Source organism: Daphnia pulicaria, chromosome 7, assembly GCF_021234035.1.
Source record: "Daphnia pulicaria isolate SC F1-1A chromosome 7, SC_F0-13Bv2, whole genome shotgun sequence".
Taxonomy (NCBI): domain Eukaryota; kingdom Metazoa; phylum Arthropoda; class Branchiopoda; order Diplostraca; family Daphniidae; genus Daphnia; species Daphnia pulicaria.
The window spans coordinates 4,177,984-4,198,001 of NC_060919.1; the positions used below are offsets into that span (position 1 = coordinate 4,177,984).

Genomic DNA, 20,018 nt, shown 5'->3' on the forward strand with positions numbered 1-20,018 from the left:
GTTCAAGAAACTTTCACGGATGACTGTACACTTACCTTTTTTTGTTATTGAAACTTTTTGCTTGGGTGAAAAGACTCATGTTCATAATTCAAAGCCGTTCAAGATGGCAAACAAGTTGTGAATTGTGCACGCAAGACTTGATATTTTCCCGCTGTTAATAAAAATGGGAAAGTAAATCGCTGATGCAGCCTATAGTGAAATGATGAAACTAATATTCCTCCTCCGTAAAATATTTATTGGCCTTTGAAGATATTAAGATCGGCCCGTCGACAAATATTTATGGGAAATAACGAAAACAAACGACCTTTGAATTCATAACACTAGCCATAAATCGCAAATTTGTTTTCATAACGTAAAACAAGATTCAGTCGCAGGAAGATGATGAGACCTTAAAACATTATTGGATTTTCGTACATGTGAATAATAAAGAGGAGACATTTCGCTTTTCAAGTTGGTTTATTTAACATTCCCCGCGACACCAAGCGAAAGATTACCACATAGTATTTATAGAGAAAATTATGGAAACACAAATAATGACAAATTTAATTTGAAAATGAAATAAATATACAAATAATTTTCAGGATATCATGTGGGGTTGTAGCTGTGCTAGTGATTGAATAGCGCATCAGTTTTCAAATAATAATCAGACTCGTCCTTCAAGACGAATCAGCACGGACTAATAATAAATTCTTTATCATGAAGTAAAATGTGTACCAGTGGTGTAGATCAATGAAGCATTACAGCTGAAGGAGGAAATTCAAGAATCTCAAATTCAGTTGCTTTTCTAGAGCTCATGGACCTGCACGCGTTTACAATTTCCATCACATCGGAACTTGAGGTTTCAAATATTTTCTCTGCATTAATAATTTGTTGCCTCAGGTTTCAGATTGGATACAATGTTTCATACAACCGAATGTTTCGCAAGATATTTAATTTCGTCTTACGAGAAAACCATGGGATATAGAATGAATGGAAAAATTATGATCCAGTAATGAATGAATGACTGGAATTTCATGAGGGAAAAACCAGAGGAAACACCACCGCGTCTGATCTGATTGGCCGTCTCATCTCGTTGCTCTTGTTTTCGCTCTCGTTGCTGTTCGCTGGGTGGTACGGACATGGACGACGATGACGTCTCTGTTGGAATATTCAATCAGTGGGTTATGTGTTAAATTACAACATTTGAATCTTATCGCATTAATTATCTGCAACAAATTGCGCATTTTCGGTCAAATTCAAAAGTCAATTTGAATGGTGGATTTGATTTACGGAAACAAAAGGCAACCAGTGCAAGTTGCCTGACCCAACCAGTCCATCAAACATTTTGACTTTCATTTTACTCGATCAGTTCATCCAGCAGTTGGATGAAACGGACGACGCCATACAACGCCCTAGCCTTTTGATGAGATCGTCCCCCCTCCCCCTACTCCCCTAGGAGACGGACAGCTTCCGCTCAAACGCTTCCGGAATGTGTCACTATATTACTTGCGCATAGTCTATGGTATATCTAAATGGCCTTTAGAAAATTCTATCAAGTCTTGAGCCATCATGTCGTCTGCTGATGGCCGTCGTCTCCATCTGTCATATCCCCTCATTCCCAAGCTCATTCCTTATCTCTTTATTATCTCCCATCATCACTCGTCTTCCGACCGGTTGCCTCAAGTCTCTGGCTAGACTGAACTAACTCCCCCCTACCCCAACATTTTTCGTTCATTCGACGGACCCCATCCCACCCCCATCAACCCACTTGAAGCTTATAAGAGCAGTGCTCCATATAGTCCAAATCTTTTATCTCTGTTTCAAAGTCTTCCATCCTTTCTCCCTTTCCAATCGATCCTATACTATCATTCACCATTTCTTGTATGGGCCTTTTATCGCTCATTCGTATCAGGGTAGGTATAAGGTGAATAATAGGTATAAGGTGAAATGCACAACGAACCACCTATTCCATATGTGATAACTATTGGAGACTAAGCTCATTTCGAGTAATTTTCCGTTTTTAATTTCTAGATGAAACCAATAAGCTTCTTACCATGTTTCTGATGACGTGAATGTTTCTTCTTCCCAGCGTTAATAGTTTGGCTCTTGTCTTTGCTTCTGTCTTTACCCGACCGACCTTTAGGCGATTGGTGTCCATCTGAATACCGACACGATTGGCAGATGTAAAGATTTGGGGAATTCTAACAAGCACCAATTAATCTCGATTAAAAGTGTCACCTTCATTTTCTTCTTCGTCGTCGTCGTCGTCGTCTTCGTCGTCATTTTCGATAACGTACTCCTCTTTGTTGCTCTTGGTAGAAGTTGCCGGACGAACGGTCGGTGTTGGTACGGTTGTTGCTCTGGCAACTTCTGTTGAATAATTCACATCGATTTTAAAACGAGACAAATTCGATTGACGGTTTATAGTAGACTAACCGTAGATTTGAATTGAAGCCTCGGCGGTGCCCAATGAATTGGCGGCCACGCAAATGTAAGCGCTCTTGTCTTGGGACTGGAAGTTGTGGATGGTCAGTGACATGCTCGTCTTGTAGCTCGTCGATCCGCCCCGTTCACCGTCGATGCTGTACTTGGCGCTGTCAAAATAACCAGCACAAAGTGACGCCACTTTGTCAATCGGCGAAACTAATAAGAGCCTGGACATGACACTGGACATATTATACCTGGGCAGGATAGTGTTGTGTTGGTCTTGTTGTCTTCCCTTCATCCAGTAGTTGATGCTGGGCGGATGAGACTCGACGTTGCAAGTCAACCGGACGTCGGTGCCCAGCAGCGCACCCACCACGTTCATCGAAGACGTCACCAATGGCGGAACTTTTCAAATAAATAAGATGCATGGCATTAAATTATAGCGAATAAGAATATGGATATCAGACAGGAGAGTCTATCATTTAGATGAGGGGGGGATTGAATGTACTTTGGAAATTCATAAGGAAAGAGATGCGTCAGATTCGAAAAGATCATAAGAATAAAGAACGAGAGAAAAAAGGCGATAAAACTGGTCCACTTCTTATAGTCGTGCGGAGGGGGGATATATGAGGGGGGGGGGATAGAACACGGTCTGGATAGATGACGCTATTTAAGGAGCTCTTCTCTGTCTATCTGCAGTCGTCTGATGCAGTCGACTTTGGAGTTTGGAGGTAATGGTGATCCGTGGAGGGCGGACGGGAATTTGGGGGTTTTGCCGAAACGATCGCAACCGCCACTGCGACTCTACGGCGAACGAGTCGCGGTTATCTTCGATTACACGCATCATCCTGATGTACACGCCAGTATAGGAGTGGGGGTCGGGGGATACTGGAGAATGGAATAGTAATGGCATTCAAAGTCAGCGGGATGAAATGTGGCGACTTACAGTTGACGTTGAGAGGAACTCGTTTGCTGACGGCGGGAGGGACGTCGTTGGAGGCGATGCACATGTAGGCGGCCATCATTTGGCGGGTGACCCGGTAGAGGCGCAGAGTCTCGCCATGATACGCCTCGACTTCTTCGGGTGCCCGGCGTGAAACATCGTGAAGGACGGACCAGTAGACGGCGACGATGACGGCCAAAGGAGGTAATGAATTGAAGAAACGGAAAAAGGAAATGAAAATGAATTCCAATTCCTTATTGTAGTCCAATGATGCGCTTTGTATTGGGACAGGGCTGAACGCGGTCGAGTTGGGCAAACGAATCAATGCGACAGACAATACCCCCAAACCGAAAGCAATGACGTGACATTTATTAGCTATTCCATCAGGGAGCGACAACATTGAACTGGGCTATCCATTTGATCTGCCAAATTGAATTCACGGCTGCTGTCCGCCGTCAATTGTCTAAATTCATTTGGAAATTGGGATTTCAAGTTTCCATTTGTGGCAACCATGAAATTGATGGATCCACTTCAAAATTCAAAGAGAAGACAGCAGGTGGATCGACCAACTGACAGACCCAAAGCAAAGAAATTGAAATTGATAAAATTGTCCCAAATGTCGATTGTTGCTGTTCACTGGAATAACAACAAATCCTACAACAACCTCAGTTGTTGTCTACCGGCCAGGCCGAGTCGTAAAACATTCAAGAGGAAAATTGACGGCCTGGCAGACAATCGGACAGACAGACGACGGAATTGACAATTTACCTTTCGATCTCTCGCGGGTCGTCGTCGACGCAATTCCTTGGTGGTACTGATGCGGGTGGTGAGTTCCCGTTGCGGTGACGGCAACAACGTCGGATGTTGTTGATGTTGTCGTTGCATTGGAGACGCCGCCGCTGCTGGAAGAAGATTTCGTTCCATGGAGATTGTTGTGGTTGGATCCCGGTGCGGACGCTGTGGCCGTCGGGCGATAGACGACGATCTTTTGGCCGTCCTCACGACGCCAGACGATCCTCGGGGCCGGTTTGCCGGTGGCTGTGCACGTCAGCGTCACGTTGTCGCCTTCGTTGACGGTGACGTCGCTCGTACTCCGGTCGTCCACAATATCCGGAGGCACTTGGACTTGGATGCAGCCAAGTTGCTTCTTCATTATCGCCGTGTTGATCTTTGATCCGAAATCGTTTCAAGTTAATTAACCAAATGAATTAATCAAGGCAAGAAACAAAATATCGAGGAAAAGAAAATGACAGCCAAATTAGATTTGACGAAAATAGCCACTCGTCCTATAAGAACTCAATTAAATGGCCAATAATTATTAGCCAAATTGATTTGAGGACTGCCCATATTGACAAGTTGAGACCTTCAAGAGGTACAAAATTGAGTTGAGGTACAACGACAGCGACAGTTAAAACAATTGCGTGAATTAAAAAAGAAAAGGGAACGCCCCAATGATTACCTGACACATGTAACATCCTTGATCGGATTCCTTGACTTGGCGAATGTGGAGGTTCCAGGTGCGTGACTCGTCGTGAGTTACCGAAACACGCGGATTGTGCGTCACGACACGGCGGTGAAGACTCAAAATTGTCTGGTCGTCCGCCCTCAGCCATCCAACCTTTTAAAATATTTCAATCCGATTGTTATTGCAAGATCGTTAGTAGGCAATTTTTTGTTGGTTTTGTCTTCAGTAGAAAATGAACTTGACAAATTTTTCAGTATTATTTATAACTTAGTTATGGTGAGAATTAACTGAGAAAACCGTTTTTATCGCTTTTTAAGCAGTTTGGATTTGGTTAACGATTTGTAATAATTTCTATCGATCTCTTAGGGCAAGACTAATTAGAAGATTAGTGTCGTCTGCATTATCTTTTGTTACACGTAGGTGAGGTTCGAAAAAGAGACGAATTACAATTTACAAAGAAAACGGAATTATAACTATTTTGTAAACGTACACCACGTACACCTGGCTACACCATAATTAGGACAACAAATAAAACTACTGAAATGGGGGCTTCGTTTGAACTCTGATCGCACCTCTTTATAGATAGCTCACTACCCACTCCATGCTGTTTGCCAGGTAATCAGGTATGTAACTCCCCTGTTGATGCATGAAGTTTGTTTGCACTATGTAACCTACTCCTTTTTGCAGATTTGAGGCCTGAACCAGCCATCATAATAAAAGATATGCAAGTTCTTATTGTGCTGGTAATGAACTGTCATTACCAACAATCTCAGGATCATAGTTCGGGTAATGATTTTTCTTACTTTTACTCCTGCAACCTGATAGACATTTTAATGCTGCATGACTTGCATAAATACAGTGTACTACATCAAATCCTTCAATTCTCATGTTTATTAACAATTAGGGTTCATCCCGTGTTTCATTTTCAACTATTCCTTACTTGTTGCTTGACATATTTCGTAACCCATATTTTATTTTTTATTTAGATAAGCAGCATCCCGTTCCATTGGAGAAACTACCCAGGAAGTCAATCGAGTTACGGATCTCTTCTTCCCCCTTTCTATAAATGTCCTCGTGTACACCCATGCGAGTGTGGGGGTATTCACGAGGACTCCCTTTTACCTATCCCGTCTGGTGTAATTCAACTCTTCAGCAGATGGATGGAGCCACTGTAGATGCCTGGCTGTATTTCCCAGGCATAGAGGTAGGACAAAATTGATTTCTATTCTTCATTTTTGACCATTTTTGGTGGCGTTGATTATAAATCGTTACGTAGTCACGGAGTACGTTTATTCCTGAGCTAGGCCTTTGACTGGAACTGTTTTCTCTTGTCGGTTTTTGTTTTTTCTCGGTAAGAATTCAATAAAAAACTCAGTTGTCGAAAGACTGCAGGCTCAGTTTATACCTTACAACTTTTTTCTGTGGGTATAAACAATTAAATTCGAAAATGTTTGAACTTTCACACTTCAAGCAAAGTGCAAATTCTAGAAAATTTGACCTGCCACCATACCGGCACCTCTCGTTCCCTGCTTACCAACAGGCTTCGAAAAATTGTTTAGATCTATTTTTTTCCCCTCTTTATTTCTCTTTTTTTCATACTGTAAAAGGCGAATTCATTTTCGTTTGTGCATTGATAACTTAGAGTTATCAAACAATGTTTTGATCCGAGTTCAAAACGATCTTATTGCAGCGGTTTCCGCCGTTCCCGCTACTCCTATAGGGGACGCTTGATGATCTAATCTCATCTCTTTATATAACAATAATAATAATAACAATAAGAGATGGGAAGACTGGCGGATATCACCAGTGGAGGTTACCCGGCCCGTCAACGATGTCGGCATATCTAGCTGTACGTACAGAACCCGCTGTCTGCTCTTCTTTCAGTCCGACAATAGCACATATACAGATATACATTCGGAAGATTACGACAACAGCTGCACGCTAGCTGTTGTCGTTGTTCCTCCAATGCTCGGCTCGAAGGCTGTGCTGCTGCCATACCCCCTCAACGATAATAAACTATACATGCCGCTGGGTTTCTCTCTCTTCTTTTTTCTTCTTTTGACGCGTTTCTTCTTATATAATTTGTTTTCATTTTCTTGCTCTTCTCCCCCTCTGTCGCCGTGACGCCGGAGCATTTCTTTTCTGACGATTTACGAATCGATATTATTAGACGGTGTCGGCGCTTGCACAATTGATGGCAGCAGCTATAGGCGCATCACACACCACTTGGCCTCGTGTACGCACTCCTCCCCAAGTCTATCTAGTCCTAGTATAGGCGTGATTCTTATATTCCTTTTTTACTTTTGGCGGTGCATGTGTCGGTCTAGAAAACGGCCAGAGCAGCCGGGAGCTTGGCGATTGCTCCTCGTAGATCAGTTGCTCCCTCAAGCCGGTAACGGCCAACAATTCAGAGAAGGTACAATACTACTCGACAGTGTAGCTGCGCCTCTATCTCGGTTGATTTAAAAAACAACGGCGTGCAGTTGATGAACATTTCTTTTTTCGCACATTTGATTTCTCTATTTTCTTTGATCGTTTCTCTTCTTTTTACAACTGCGCTCTCTATTAGCGTGAGATTTCATCTGCTCTATACTACTGGAGAACAAACGCCCTTATTTATGTTATTCGCTACCCAGTCACTGTGTGGTTAAAACATCAGCAGTCGCAGATCGTGTTTTTGGCGTGGCTCTTGTTTGCTGCTGTTTCTATACTGATGCCATTGATTAACCATCCGACAGATCCAAACAAGTGCTGGACTAAGATCGCTGTTGTATATAGCTTTGGCTATACTGACGGCTCTGCTGGGCTACCGCGGTATCTTGTCCGGTTGTGGGGGGAATCAGTAGCGATTCAATTATCTCCCCGATGCCACCGGGGACTTTTGGCCGGAGAGAGTGGATCTTTTTTTATTGAAGCTAGTGTCTGTGCAAACCACCTACGAACGAGTCGATCGTAATTTCGTGTAAGTCTTGACTACATATACGTTGGCGGGTTCGATCGAGAGAAGTTGATTTCGTTCATAGCCCTCCGACAAATACGATCGAGGAGGCTGGCAGCTTCACGGGTCCAGCAGTATATAGCTGCCAAATAATTAAACAGGGCCTCAAATCGACCGATGGAAACCTGACTCGTAGAACCGTGTGTGCACAGTGTTCTCTGGTTTGGTCTGAGTAAATACATCAGTCGGTTAAAAGAAATGATCCGAGCTTGTCCCTCTTAAAGAACTGAACACTGCTCCACTTTCGCTTCGCCGATCGCTTCTTTGATTTCTTGTCCGTCTTTAAAAATTCACTCCTCAAATATCCTTCCACCAACTTTGCTTCTCTGTGAACTCTTTTTGTACATCAGAATCACTTGCATTAATAACACCCACTTGGAGTTCGAGTGAATAATAATGACGAACAGTTTAAAAGGTGGACGAGGATGATATTTTAAAAAATCGCTTTCATCCAGATCCAGCATGAAACATTTTCCTTGGCTTACGTCAGTTGTATCATGAGAAATTAAAAGTGATTCATGACGATGTTCAGCGTTGAATCCCATCAAAAACAATTCGCCGATCTGAGGGGGGGAGATACACTCGATCCACCCCACCCCACAAATGTCTATAAAAGCAATCGACCGTATCAGAACATTAGATTGCTTCCACCCAGCGCATTTATTTTTCCTTCCGGAATGCTGCTGCTACTATAAACCGATTTGGGCCGCCCCTGTTTCTTCCCATTACACGGCGTTGGACTTGCGTAACGTACCACCACCGGATGTTGGCGACGCTGAATAATCCTCGACTTGACTCATTTTCTGCTGTTTGACAATTATTTGATTCTCGATCCATCTTCATCCTTATCCCTTCAACCTGATTCCAAGAGGATTTCCGACTTCTAGTCAGCTGATACGAGAGGGTGGGATGCTCTGTGATGTAATGTGTCAGATGGATGTCGCTGGGGGGGGGGGGGGGGAAGAAACGCAACCAAAACGTGAATCAATAGCCGCTGCTTCGCGAGACGTGGAAAAAGGGTTGAACGTTTGGCTCTAATAGTCCGTGAACTCCTGAAGGGAACAAACATGGGATTTGAAATCTCGTCAGGATTTAGCCAAAAGGTAAAGGAATAGAGACAGAAAAGTCGCGGTCTTTTTTGGGCAACGAAAACGAGAAGAAGGTTCAAACAATTTTATTAGGCAAATGAAGGAGACAGAATCTAAGCCCCAAAGAAAAAGAATACATCATAGCTTATTGTATAAAGTAGGAGGATCTTATACAGAGCTAGAAGATATTCTTCTTCTTCTTCTATGTTAGCTGGGAGCCAAAGTTTTCTGCTTGTCTAGTTCTACTATAGGCTATTATCCCATTGCCGGAAGGGGATGCTGCTCTATACCGCTGGATGTCGTTTGGAATATCAATACCGTTACATGCCGGCCCGCTCTGCTCTGATGAGCCGGCTGCTACTTTTCCACCAACATACTTTGCATGCCAGAAGCGCAATCGGTTTCGGCTTTTTGACTAATGTACTCTTCCGCGTTTATATATTGGGCCAATACGAATACGCGAGGAGGGAACCGAGTGTTGAATCAATTAATAGTTGGGGACTATACTCCCACATTTGGCGTAGGTTTTTCAAGGAGCGAGTTGAAGAGAAAAAGGGAAACATTAAAACAAGGGGGAAAATAAATAAAAGAGAAGATCGAAGAAACAATCAGCTTGTTCCGTTTCTTTTCGTGGGAAAGTAGGGCGCGATACAAAAGGAATGAGGGGGGAACACGAAAGAAGATAAAAGATGATGATGACTCTTTTTATGGCAATCAAATGGCGCCTCCGCCGATCGTTCCATCTCGCGCCACTCATCCGCTATTCATATCCTTTGCATATTCGCATATCTAAGATCAAGTGAACAAAACCGCATCGCCCACAACTTGGAGTTTCTCTCAGAAAAGAGACAACCAGGGCAACAACAAAGAAGACGATGTTGCTGTGGAAGAGAAGGTGTTGTTGTTGATGTCTTTTCCTGTTTTATCGTCTCCTTTTCTCTCACACAAGGAGCGCACCGTCTACCTCCGTGTTATCCGTTTTCTTCTCATCTGCTAGGCCAAGAAATGGCAGCGCAGCGTGACGCCTTTCCTGCGGACTGGGACACGTGTGGTATTGTCACATTATTCATTCTCTTATTCAGCAGGTCCCGTGTCTGCCCACTCGTAAATATTTTCCTCGTTGCCGTAAATCGCCCCGCCCATCCAGCGCTCACCTTTCCCCACTTTTCTCTCCTCCAGATGGATGACGCGAGTGTCACAAAAAAAGAACCAAATGACCCGATGCGCTTTATATCCTTTCGTTTGCTTGACGATGGGTTCAAAACTGCGTCTATTTCTTCTTTCTCTTCTTAACTCTTTGCTGCATTTTCCTCGGATGCGGTTGGCGGCGGATGAGCCGCTTCAAAAATTCACACCGAGCACTCAACGACGACGACGACTGGCAACTCATCACGGCGCATTTTTCTCGTTTTGTTTTCAAGTGGCATCTTTAGGGAACACAAGCGTCGCTGTACCATCAACGCTGTACTATCATGTGTGTGTTTCTCCCTTTTTTCCCTCGGTCCATCATCTTTTTTCCTTCCAGCACCTTGCCGGATGGTTTTCTTTTTCTTCTTCTTGTACAAATGAGATCCAGGGCGCAACACCCCATCATTCGTCCCTTATACGTCAACAGCCTCCGTATGCTAATTTCACACGCTTCATCGTCGTCGTCGTCTTGCTCTTTCGCTGGTATATACAAGGTGTGTGCCTATGGCGGTATGGGCCTATGCTATTGCGAGTAATAACTCGACTGTCGCCCGCACTGACTGATGGCCTCTCTCCTGCATATGCGCGTCTTTTCGATCCTTTTTCTTTTTTCTCATTTCCCTTTTTTCCCATCGTCATTTTCCGTTCTCTTCTTCTTCTTCTTTTTTCCCCATTTCCCTTTATTCTTCCACTTTTTGTCGCCTTCCTTTATCCCTTCAATTTTCAGACATTTATCTCATTTCTCTTTGATTCGCAGCTGCACCTTTTCGCTTCGTCTGACTAATTTGAGGATTTCTGCTTCTCTTTTCCCCCCTATTTCTCGCTGTTCTTCACTTCTTCATATTTCAGCCACGGATTGCCAAGTGATTGCCACATCATCAGCATCGCTTGGTAGCCTCATTGTCAACCAACAGCTTACAATATGTTGCGATCGGAAATTTCGGCTGGCCGACTCAAAATAAAAAAGTCTCTTGATATATCGAAATGAAGTCGACGAATCACGGCAGATGATATGAAAGCGCATCCGCTGCACATTTTTTCGTACTCTGCGCCCTTCCAGTTTCGTAACGATAAAAACTTTAGATAGAAGAGCAACTTTACATATTAGGAAATATACCTTTTGATCTTCCAAATGATGTACAAAACTGATGTTTCATATCAATGAGAAGCGGCAACTTTAAACTCGCCTCTCTATCGCACAATAACGCGGACAACTTTTCCCTTTGCATGACATGTCTAAAGCGAACTTTGCGGGACACTGTTCAACTGCTCACAACAATGTGCCTATTGTTTTTTAATAAAAGCCCAAGTTGGCCTGTTTTGTGTATGTTAGAGGCCGGGGTGTTGTCGAGAAAGTATAGCCCTTATAGTTGTCGTAACTTTTGTATTGTGTGATGCCAGAGAGCCTTATTATTTGCAGCAGGACTTGAGAATTGTTATTCTCAACTATGTGTACACACAAGACTTTTTAGACTTGTAATCATAATAGCCATCGTAAAGTAAAGTTTATGACCGTTATGACCATTTTTGGGTTTTCGGGGGGGTTTCCATTCGTGTTCCTTAAGTAAATACGGTACCCCTTTTTAGTTTTGAAACTCGGAGATGAATGTCCGGTGGCTGGCAATGCATCTACCTTTTTCTATTATGTACAAGCGTAACTCTGGGCCTTATAGTTGCGTAGATGTAGGGAAAAAAGGGGGATGGATGTATAAGTAAAAAGGCCTGAAGGAAAACAAGTGAAAAGTTGACATTTTAGTACAGATATCCTGAAAGGGAAATAATCTGAATGAACCGCACTATACAAAGGATTATTATAAGTATAGGCCTACATTTCCTTTTCTCCTCCTGCGGATTGCGATATGTGGATGTGGACTTACTTTGTACTCTGCTAGATTGTTGATGACACAGGATAGGACGGCCTCGCGGCCCAGCGGGACCGTCACGTTCCGGATGGATTCCGAAAACTGTGGAACAGCCGTCGTCACGGCTGAATAGGGTGATGCGCTTCCATCGGCGAGCATCACAGATCCAGCGGAACTGCGCTGGTGACGAATCGACGACGCCCCACCTGTGTGCGTTTAGATTAAGAGATGATAAAATCAGACTCGGTTGAAGCGGGAATTCGACCAAAAAAGTAATTCAATCAAATTCGGACAAACCTGTTACTTTCAGGAGGATCACCAAGAAAGACCAGATGACGTAATTCATCTTTCCCGCCCTGATTTCGTCGCTGTGGCGCGTAATCAAAGAGATTTCGAATAACTTGTTTGGCAAGAATGTCGGCGCATGGCCGGCAATAAATAACACCGAGTATAGTTTAACTCTGAAATGGTTCTACCTGATTGTCATCAGGTGTTTACAGTCTCACTGACATCAAACTGTCATTCGGTAGCAACTCACTCGGATTTCTGTTTGGATACCAACGAAACTAATCGGTACTGAATGCGGTTGCCATCATTCAAATTCATTCGATCGCCCAAAATAACTAAACAATTGCCAAATTGAATCCGGGAATCAAATTCCCGCTCTCTTGAAACAAATTCAATTCAGTCGGTGGCACAGGAGGATTTCATCTTTTCTCATGTCGCGCTATTTTTGTATTTCACTTTGTTTGATAGCACACTGATAGTGAGAGGCAATTAGCGTAGTTATTGCCCGACTAAATAAGATATTTAAAAAATACTGTAATGTTTAGCTTTCCGTGGGATCACTTGAATCCCGCCAGTTGGTAGACGACGTCTTCTCTGGCTGACGAGCACAAGTGCACTGATTGCTTTCAGCTCCTCTACAACGCCTCTATATATTTACTGCTGCTGCTACTGGTATGGATAGGCGCGGTAGTCTATCTAGCGAAGAGATGCTGTTCTCAAAATAATTGCTGTGACCGGAGCGACGGGCGGCCGGCGACAGACTGGAGAAGCAGCAGCTCGAGTTGTCACGGATGAACATCTTCCCGAGTTCTAGGATCCGCGCACAGTAGCGTAAATGTACACATCAGCCGTGGACCGTTTTGAAAGGCACACACGCGCGCAGCAGCATCCGACAAGCCAAATCCAATGCTGCTGCCGTCCCGGCACAGATGAAAAGTCGGTGGAAATTAATTATTACTAGCTGTAAGCTGTAGATATACAAGACCTATTATACATGGCCATAAATCCGTTATAGTCTCTTCTCTCTCTCTCCTTTCGCCGTCTGTCAAAATCAGATGGGCTTATTTCCTATTTTTTCTTTTTCTCTGCTGCTCTTATCTTTTCAGCGATTCACATATTCCAATTGGTTTGTACTCAAATCTTCCCGTCATCAGCCATGGCAATTTCAACTGCCATCAGTTTTCGTTTTTTTTCTATCATCAGGCAATCTCTTTGGGCTCCCACGTCGTTCGATCCAATCCGATCATCAGTTGGTCCGGAAAATGAAACATTTGTTCTTTATAGTATAGATGTGTATACGTTATAGATTTATAGGTCTATTATACAACTCGTCGAAACATCACAGATGCTGGGTGTATTCAGCTGCTGATGCTGACTGCGCTCAGCATCGGTAAAAAGCTTGGCCCGTCTATTTCGCCAATGCCGTGATTTTTTTTTTCTTCTCCTTTTCGAAAAAGCGAATGAAAAGAATTGAACGGATGAATAAAATAAGAAATTGACGTTGAAAATAGGGGGAAACCAAGGGGCTATATAGAATGGAGCATCAGCGCAGCATCTTATAGACGACTCCCGGCCATCACTCATGCAAGGGCTCCACCAGTCGATTTTCGACTCCTTTAACCTACGTACTAGCTAGCTGCAGATATCCCAGCACCACCTCGGTTCGTCATTCTCGCGCGTAAATAAATGAAAATCTTCTCCGTCCGATTTCGATTGAGCGCCGTGGTTGGGTGATGTGCGTGCCGGCGGCGCCGGGTTGCATTGTCGGCACGCGTCGGTTCATTGTTGTGTCACTGCGCCGACTGATGCGGTCGTCTCTCTCTCTCTTCCGAGACGATGTCGAATACAAATTGAATCGAATCAAATGCTATATAGTGCGCCACGGTGCAAAAGACCAATAGCCCAGCCAGTCCAAAGCGAAGCAGCAGCAGCTATCGGGGTCTGCTGCTGTTGATTAGCTGATTCAATTGGGAGAATGACAAGCCAGAGCGTGGGGCAGCGTGGTACGCTCGATAATCGATATATAGATAGATACTTGTGTGTGTGTATACAGCACGTCATAAAGCCAAATAAGGCTGGTGTGCTGGAATATCAATCGTCGCCTTTTTCTCCGGTTTTTGATTCATTTAACACGGGTTCATCGCACACAGATTTTAGATGAGATTTGGTTTTTGATAAGTTCGCATGTGCTCGCGTCATTTCGGTCCTCGTGCGGAGGTTGAAAACAGTTTACCTCCCACGGACCGATTTGAATGGCCATCAACTATGATAGAACCAGATTGATTGTAATCTGAGAGTGGAACGAACTATCATCCTATAATTTAAGATAAGCACTGGAAACTAATAACCTTTAGCCGTCGTTCTATAGACTTCTAGTAGTTGCGCTCCCGAAAACTCGCACCCAAATTTCAAATTATTCAAATGTCCGTCATTTTATTTCAATTTATTTTGTGCTGTAGTGGTCAAAGTACTTTTTGGGGGATTTTGACTCGGCCATACAGATCACGAAGTGCACGCGGACACTCACGTAGTCCAGCTCTTGCACTGATGTAAAATGACACAAGAAAAAGGGGAAGAAGAATGATGAGAAGAAAAAAGAAAAGAAAAGGAATCGAAATCAGTGGCCGAATAACTCGAGAGACTGCGGCGCGTCAATTGAATTGTCTCGAGCCGAAGGCGCATCGAGGCGCTGTCGCATCAATGCAATCAGCGCGGCGACCGCCGGCAGCCACGGGCAGCAGCCCAGCACAGCGGCGGTGACAGCGCGAGAGTCGATGGACACTGTGAGATGCTGGAAAATTGCATCAATTTATTACGTACAAGCTATGGAGGACCAATAGGTAGTCCAGAGAAGAGCTCTGATCCTTTTGTCTTTCCCTCCCACAAGTCCATCGTCCGACTCTTATGGGATAACACAAAACCCTTATAACTTTGGCGTGTATACATAGGAAAAAGTTAGATAGTATATGAAGGGGGGGGGGAGGGTGCTGTGGGTACATGTATGTATTACAGAGTTTGGGTGTCAGTCATGTCACGCTGGTCTGCTGCGGCTTAATAGGTGGGCAGCAAGACACCGTGACTGATTCAATATCCCCTCGTTGATTATCTGATTTATCTCTGATTGACTGGCATTTCCACAGCAATTCGATTCCTCCCGCGCTGGTGAATGAAATCACGTCCTTTTTTTTTGATCGCGTGATGCACACACTATACTCTAAGGGGGGGGTTTAACAAAAAAATAGACTAAACTAAACGTATAACACATCAATTCCACATCACAAAGACGAAGAAAAATGTGGCAGCTTATAGATTCGCGCTGCGCTCTGTATGCCGGGCGAAAAAGGCGGGCATCAGTGCAGCCTAAATACACGATTCTGCGTTGCACATGTGATGACTGGCCGACTGGTGATAGCAGAAGCAATTGCCACAGCATCCGAGTCGTCGGCGTCAGCATCACGAAAGTCACGGCAGCGTCGAGCCCAATAGATCCCGTAATAGAGTTGTGATTGTTTTATGACGCGGTGCGGTGACGGCGAAGGTTATATTCGATACTTGATACAATAGGAATGAACGCACCGCACTCCGTGATATTATAGCAGCTCTATATACTGGCCTATCTAGAACCGAGTCAATAACACCTTGGCACTGTTTCGCATCCGTATTGCGATAGACTTGTGTAACACCTTGTTTTTCTACAACCAATAGCATGCAGAATTATGATGTTGGCACATTGTAGGCTAGTGCGATCTTATTTAAGTTGACTAGAATTCTGTTTAAGTTACCGCTTTAAATTATTCATACCTTGAGCTTTATTCAGAACCAGGGAACATGTTAGGAAATGAATGAGGCGGTCGACAAAAGGAGTTTATTTCACAGATGAGACCAGTAATATCATAAATTCGCTCTTGTCCTCTTTCTTTTTCGTGTTTTCGCCTTATTTCTTGTATTATTCATTTTCATATTTTATTTGAAAATACCATTATCGCCCTGAACGTAAAGCCTAAAACCTTTTTACCTCCCCTAGGAAGCAAATGCATCTTGAAAAAAGGCCTGGAATAAGATGGAGGATGCGGTGATCGTTCATCATTCCTCGGATCATCAACTTCACCGCCATCTTATAAATAGCCTAGTCATCGCGTTGGCGCCTCCGTCTTCTGGCTGTCGTCCCTACCACATTCAAAGGTCGTCATCGTTCGTCGCTGTCGCCCTTCTCGCGTGTGCGAACATAACGTCTCTGCACCTGGCGATTCTTCCACGAGTGCCAGCTATACTACAGCCCTGTATAGTGGACGGCGAATGGATATAGGCCGAGCGACGATCAACGGAATCGGATAGTAGATTGTCCGCACACATATGGACCAACCACGTGATATTATCATCACTTTTGATGATAAATCGAGTGATGTTGAGCGTCTGAGGCATTTCTGGAGTGTGCCCAGCGTAAGCCCACTAAGCCCTTATGTAAGAGAATAGGTTATAGTTCTATTTGGCTTTAAGGGAACGATTTTTTCTTTAGGTAGGCCTAAGTTTCTTTTTTAACCAAGAAATTTGTCGTCATTATTTTGCATTTGACGCTAAAATAACACATGAGTATAATCTAGTAAGCAACGGTACCCCCGCCGTTAGTTTCTGTTCCAGTTTCTGTCCACTAGGAGCTATCGCTTACTTCCGGTGTACTTTTAGAAAATGTTGTGTCTTAAGGTTTGGCCGCCGGAAGTTATTGCAGCATCATCGACGATTGCGCTTCATCGATTCAGGTCGGAGCAGATGAGATCTCAATTAACAACTACGAGGAACCCATTCTGGCCGTCTGTGCTGGAGGTTGCGGAGGCGGCGAGGCCCCAGGACCAACATGACGGGCGTCAAGTGACCAGCGGACATTGGTCTTCGTAAAGAAATAGACGGCCCCGGTCAAGATTTGTTCATCCGCTGTGGAATAGATGCAGCCATTCATCCTGAGTGCATTCAAGATTTCCACTTACGCCATAGATCTCCAGGTATGAATTTTTTCACGGAGAATGATGTGATAGACTCATAAAAGATTTCTGAATTTTTTTTTACTGATGAAATCATTGTAGCCTTGTAGGCAATTTCCCATTACGACAAGTACAACAGGAGCACCGGAGACAGTCAAAACAAAAGTTCAAAATATAAGTCTTGTTTATAAATTGAATTCTTGATTGTTAGATATATTAGGCCCTAGATTTTAACCTTTTTAAAAAAAGATGAAACCTTTTTTGTTATTATAAGCTAATGTTTAGAACAAAGTTGACAGTGTGTCCGTCATGTGGCTTCGCAAAACGTGTTCAGAGTTTGTAGGTTTGTGCGTCAGGCTCCGGTTTTTTTATAGCTATACTTCCTAGTTCGTTCCTACCACATTTATTGCCTGCCTACCTCCCTTTCATTCGTTTTATGAAGGTAGAGATAAAACGAAGTTCCGCGGATCTCTAAAAATCAAACGCCTTGGCATTGAAAACTTACTGACTTATTTTTTAAATTTAGAAACGCCAGTAAACATGAGTTAACCGAGTCGGTCGCCCTCCCGGACGGCCGCACCCCAGTCGTCTACTACAGGGCAGACAGCAACGGATACGAGGCTACCTACTTTTCATATTCGGCCCCGGCCTACCAAGCCCCGTCTGCACCAGTCTACAGGGTCACTCACCAGCCACTCCTGCCCGTCCTAGTGCCCTACGTCCCTCCTCGTGCTCCTACTTATGGATTTGTTGCAGCACCTTCCTATCGGGATTTTAAAAAAATATATAGTATATGAAAGTAATACATTATTTTTTAATGAAATTTAGTAATGCTCAGCATATTTATTCAAGTTATTCATTAAGAACAGGTACCCGATGGACTGAAATTCATGAAGTATAGTAATATTAAATGGTTTCCACTAATACTAATTTGTAACAACTTGAAAGTTGCCTAGACCGACAGTCCGACAGAAAGCAAATGTGTTATGTAACGTAACCACATGGCGATATCGAACCAAATTAGGGGAATATACGTACCGATAACGTGACGAAATACGGTTTCCACTCAAATTAGCAAAAAAATTACCGCTTCGTGTCATGTCATCATTGTGTCATGCTTGAATCAGCTGTTGGCGAAGCCATCTTGCGGACAAACTCACAACACTATTGGTGAAGCCACCTGACGGACAAACTGTTTAACTTATTAGTTTAATTTTTAAATGCTTCGCTGGATTGCTCATTGCTGGATTGCGAGTTTCCGTCAGATTTCCTTTTATAACCTCTCCAATTTATATTTATAGATAAGAGTGATAAAACGAAATTTTTTTTCAGAATTTTTTAAAATTTTTATTCAATATTTTCCGTTCGTTTTTGGGTTAATTTGGGGTTAATAATATATAAGTACATAATTTCACTAAGGCAACATAAGAAAACTTTTAAAGAGTTGCGCGTGCGTTTACACTAGAATCAGCGCACTTTTGAGTTTTGACACATGGTCAGAAATATTTTAACATCAGAAACCATTAACCATACATAGGGTCCAGATCTAGAATGATGGTGCAAAATAAGCAGTTACGGCAGTTAGCCTACCCTAGGAACCGCTCTTACCCGACGATGATACCATTCCTCTTTATAGTCGGTCTGTATAGGAGGTTTGTGCTGGGACCTGTTTAGTGCTTTCGCAATAATCACCAAAGCCTATGCTCAGACATACAATTTAACGAGCGTTAGAACTGTGGAGTTCGATTTTACTATTAAAAAATAATGGATCTATGGAAATCAAATCAACAATACCGAACAACCCGCAATCGACTGACATCTGACAGTCTTGCTGACAGAATAATGAATTTTGAAGACGCTGATTTAATTGACGAGGACGACGAGGACCCTGTTGCAGACGGCTCGTCTGTGTCCATCTAATCTGTCCCGTCACCCCATCTGTGTGCGTATGTGAGAACCCTACTGTGTTGTTGTACCGTCAGAGGGCGTAACTGTTGTAAGCTGGCTAGCGACTATGTGTAGTCAGTCGTCGTCTCTCGTCGATCGTCTCCCGTCAGTAATCTGTCGGTTGTGTGTATTGTGTAAGTCTTACTTTCGTAAGCAATCTGAGGGATGGCTTTGGTTCCCACCTGGCCAATTCCGCGTAGTGTCCAACAATAGACATGTTTTTAAGAATCCCTTGTGTCGTGTATTCATTTTGGTCGTGTAACTTAAACAATCTGATTGGTCGAATCCGCTCGTCGGCTGAGCAGATTGCAACAACCCCGTCAAAATAATTTCCAGGCGACCACTGCTTCTGGCGAAGAGAAGGCACCAAAATATTTAACGTTATACACTCTACCTCCGAAACATAAGAAAGCGGCGGTACGAATAATGTACTTGTAAAATTTCTGTGTTCACTGTAGACTCTTTACATTCCCACCATAAATTAACTTTTAAATTTTCTAAAGAAATTGATCAAGGAAAAACAGAACTACATCAACACAATGAAAAATATGACGACAGTTTAGTCTTTTTACGAATAAGACCTTCCACGATTAACAAAAAAAAACTGAAAAAAGATTCAGGACATACTGATCAAGATTTCACGAAAACATTACAGTTGCGCAGCACTGATCAGGAGAAAGACTAAATCTGTCTCGTCCATTTTTGGAAAATGCAGTTGCCTAAACCGTGCACCCAAGCACCAAAGCTGAGGTCAGAGAACGAAGAAAAATATCAAAGGCGAGGCGACAGACAAAATGTAAGGGAAAGGTTCAAACCCTAGTAGAACAAGATATCTTTTAGATATCGTTCAGACAGGA

At 43.4% G+C, this 20,018-nt stretch overlaps 1 protein-coding gene and 1 long non-coding RNA gene across 3 annotated transcripts; one reads left to right on the forward strand and one right to left on the reverse strand.

Annotated features, from left to right (window-relative positions):
• Positions 1 to 437: 437 nt before the first annotated feature.
• LOC124349594 (lachesin-like) lies at positions 438 to 13,001 on the reverse strand. Of its 2 annotated transcripts, XM_046800332.1 has the most exons (10): positions 12,248 to 13,001; positions 11,966 to 12,156; positions 4,809 to 4,967; positions 4,118 to 4,517; positions 3,353 to 3,484; positions 2,661 to 2,811; positions 2,416 to 2,573; positions 2,218 to 2,349; positions 2,033 to 2,137; positions 438 to 1,137 (listed from the first exon to the last, which is right to left on the reverse strand). In XM_046800332.1, exons 1-10 carry the CDS (start codon positions 12,294 to 12,296, stop codon positions 941 to 943), a joined length of 1,674 nt encoding a protein of 557 aa, XP_046656288.1. In that variant the 5' UTR covers positions 12,297 to 13,001; the 3' UTR covers positions 438 to 940. The 2 variants fall into 2 exon arrangements, with proteins under 2 accessions (XP_046656288.1, XP_046656289.1); XM_046800333.1 differs by lacking the exons at positions 2,033 to 2,137; positions 2,218 to 2,349 and having other exon boundaries at positions 12,248 to 13,000.
• On the forward strand, positions 5,227 to 17,988 carry LOC124350463. The gene is made up of 4 exons (XR_006920990.1): positions 5,227 to 5,429; positions 5,502 to 5,600; positions 5,801 to 6,018; positions 16,263 to 17,988. It is a non-coding gene; the product is annotated as an uncharacterized LOC124350463 (long non-coding RNA).
• Positions 17,989 to 20,018: the final 2,030 nt, after the last annotated feature.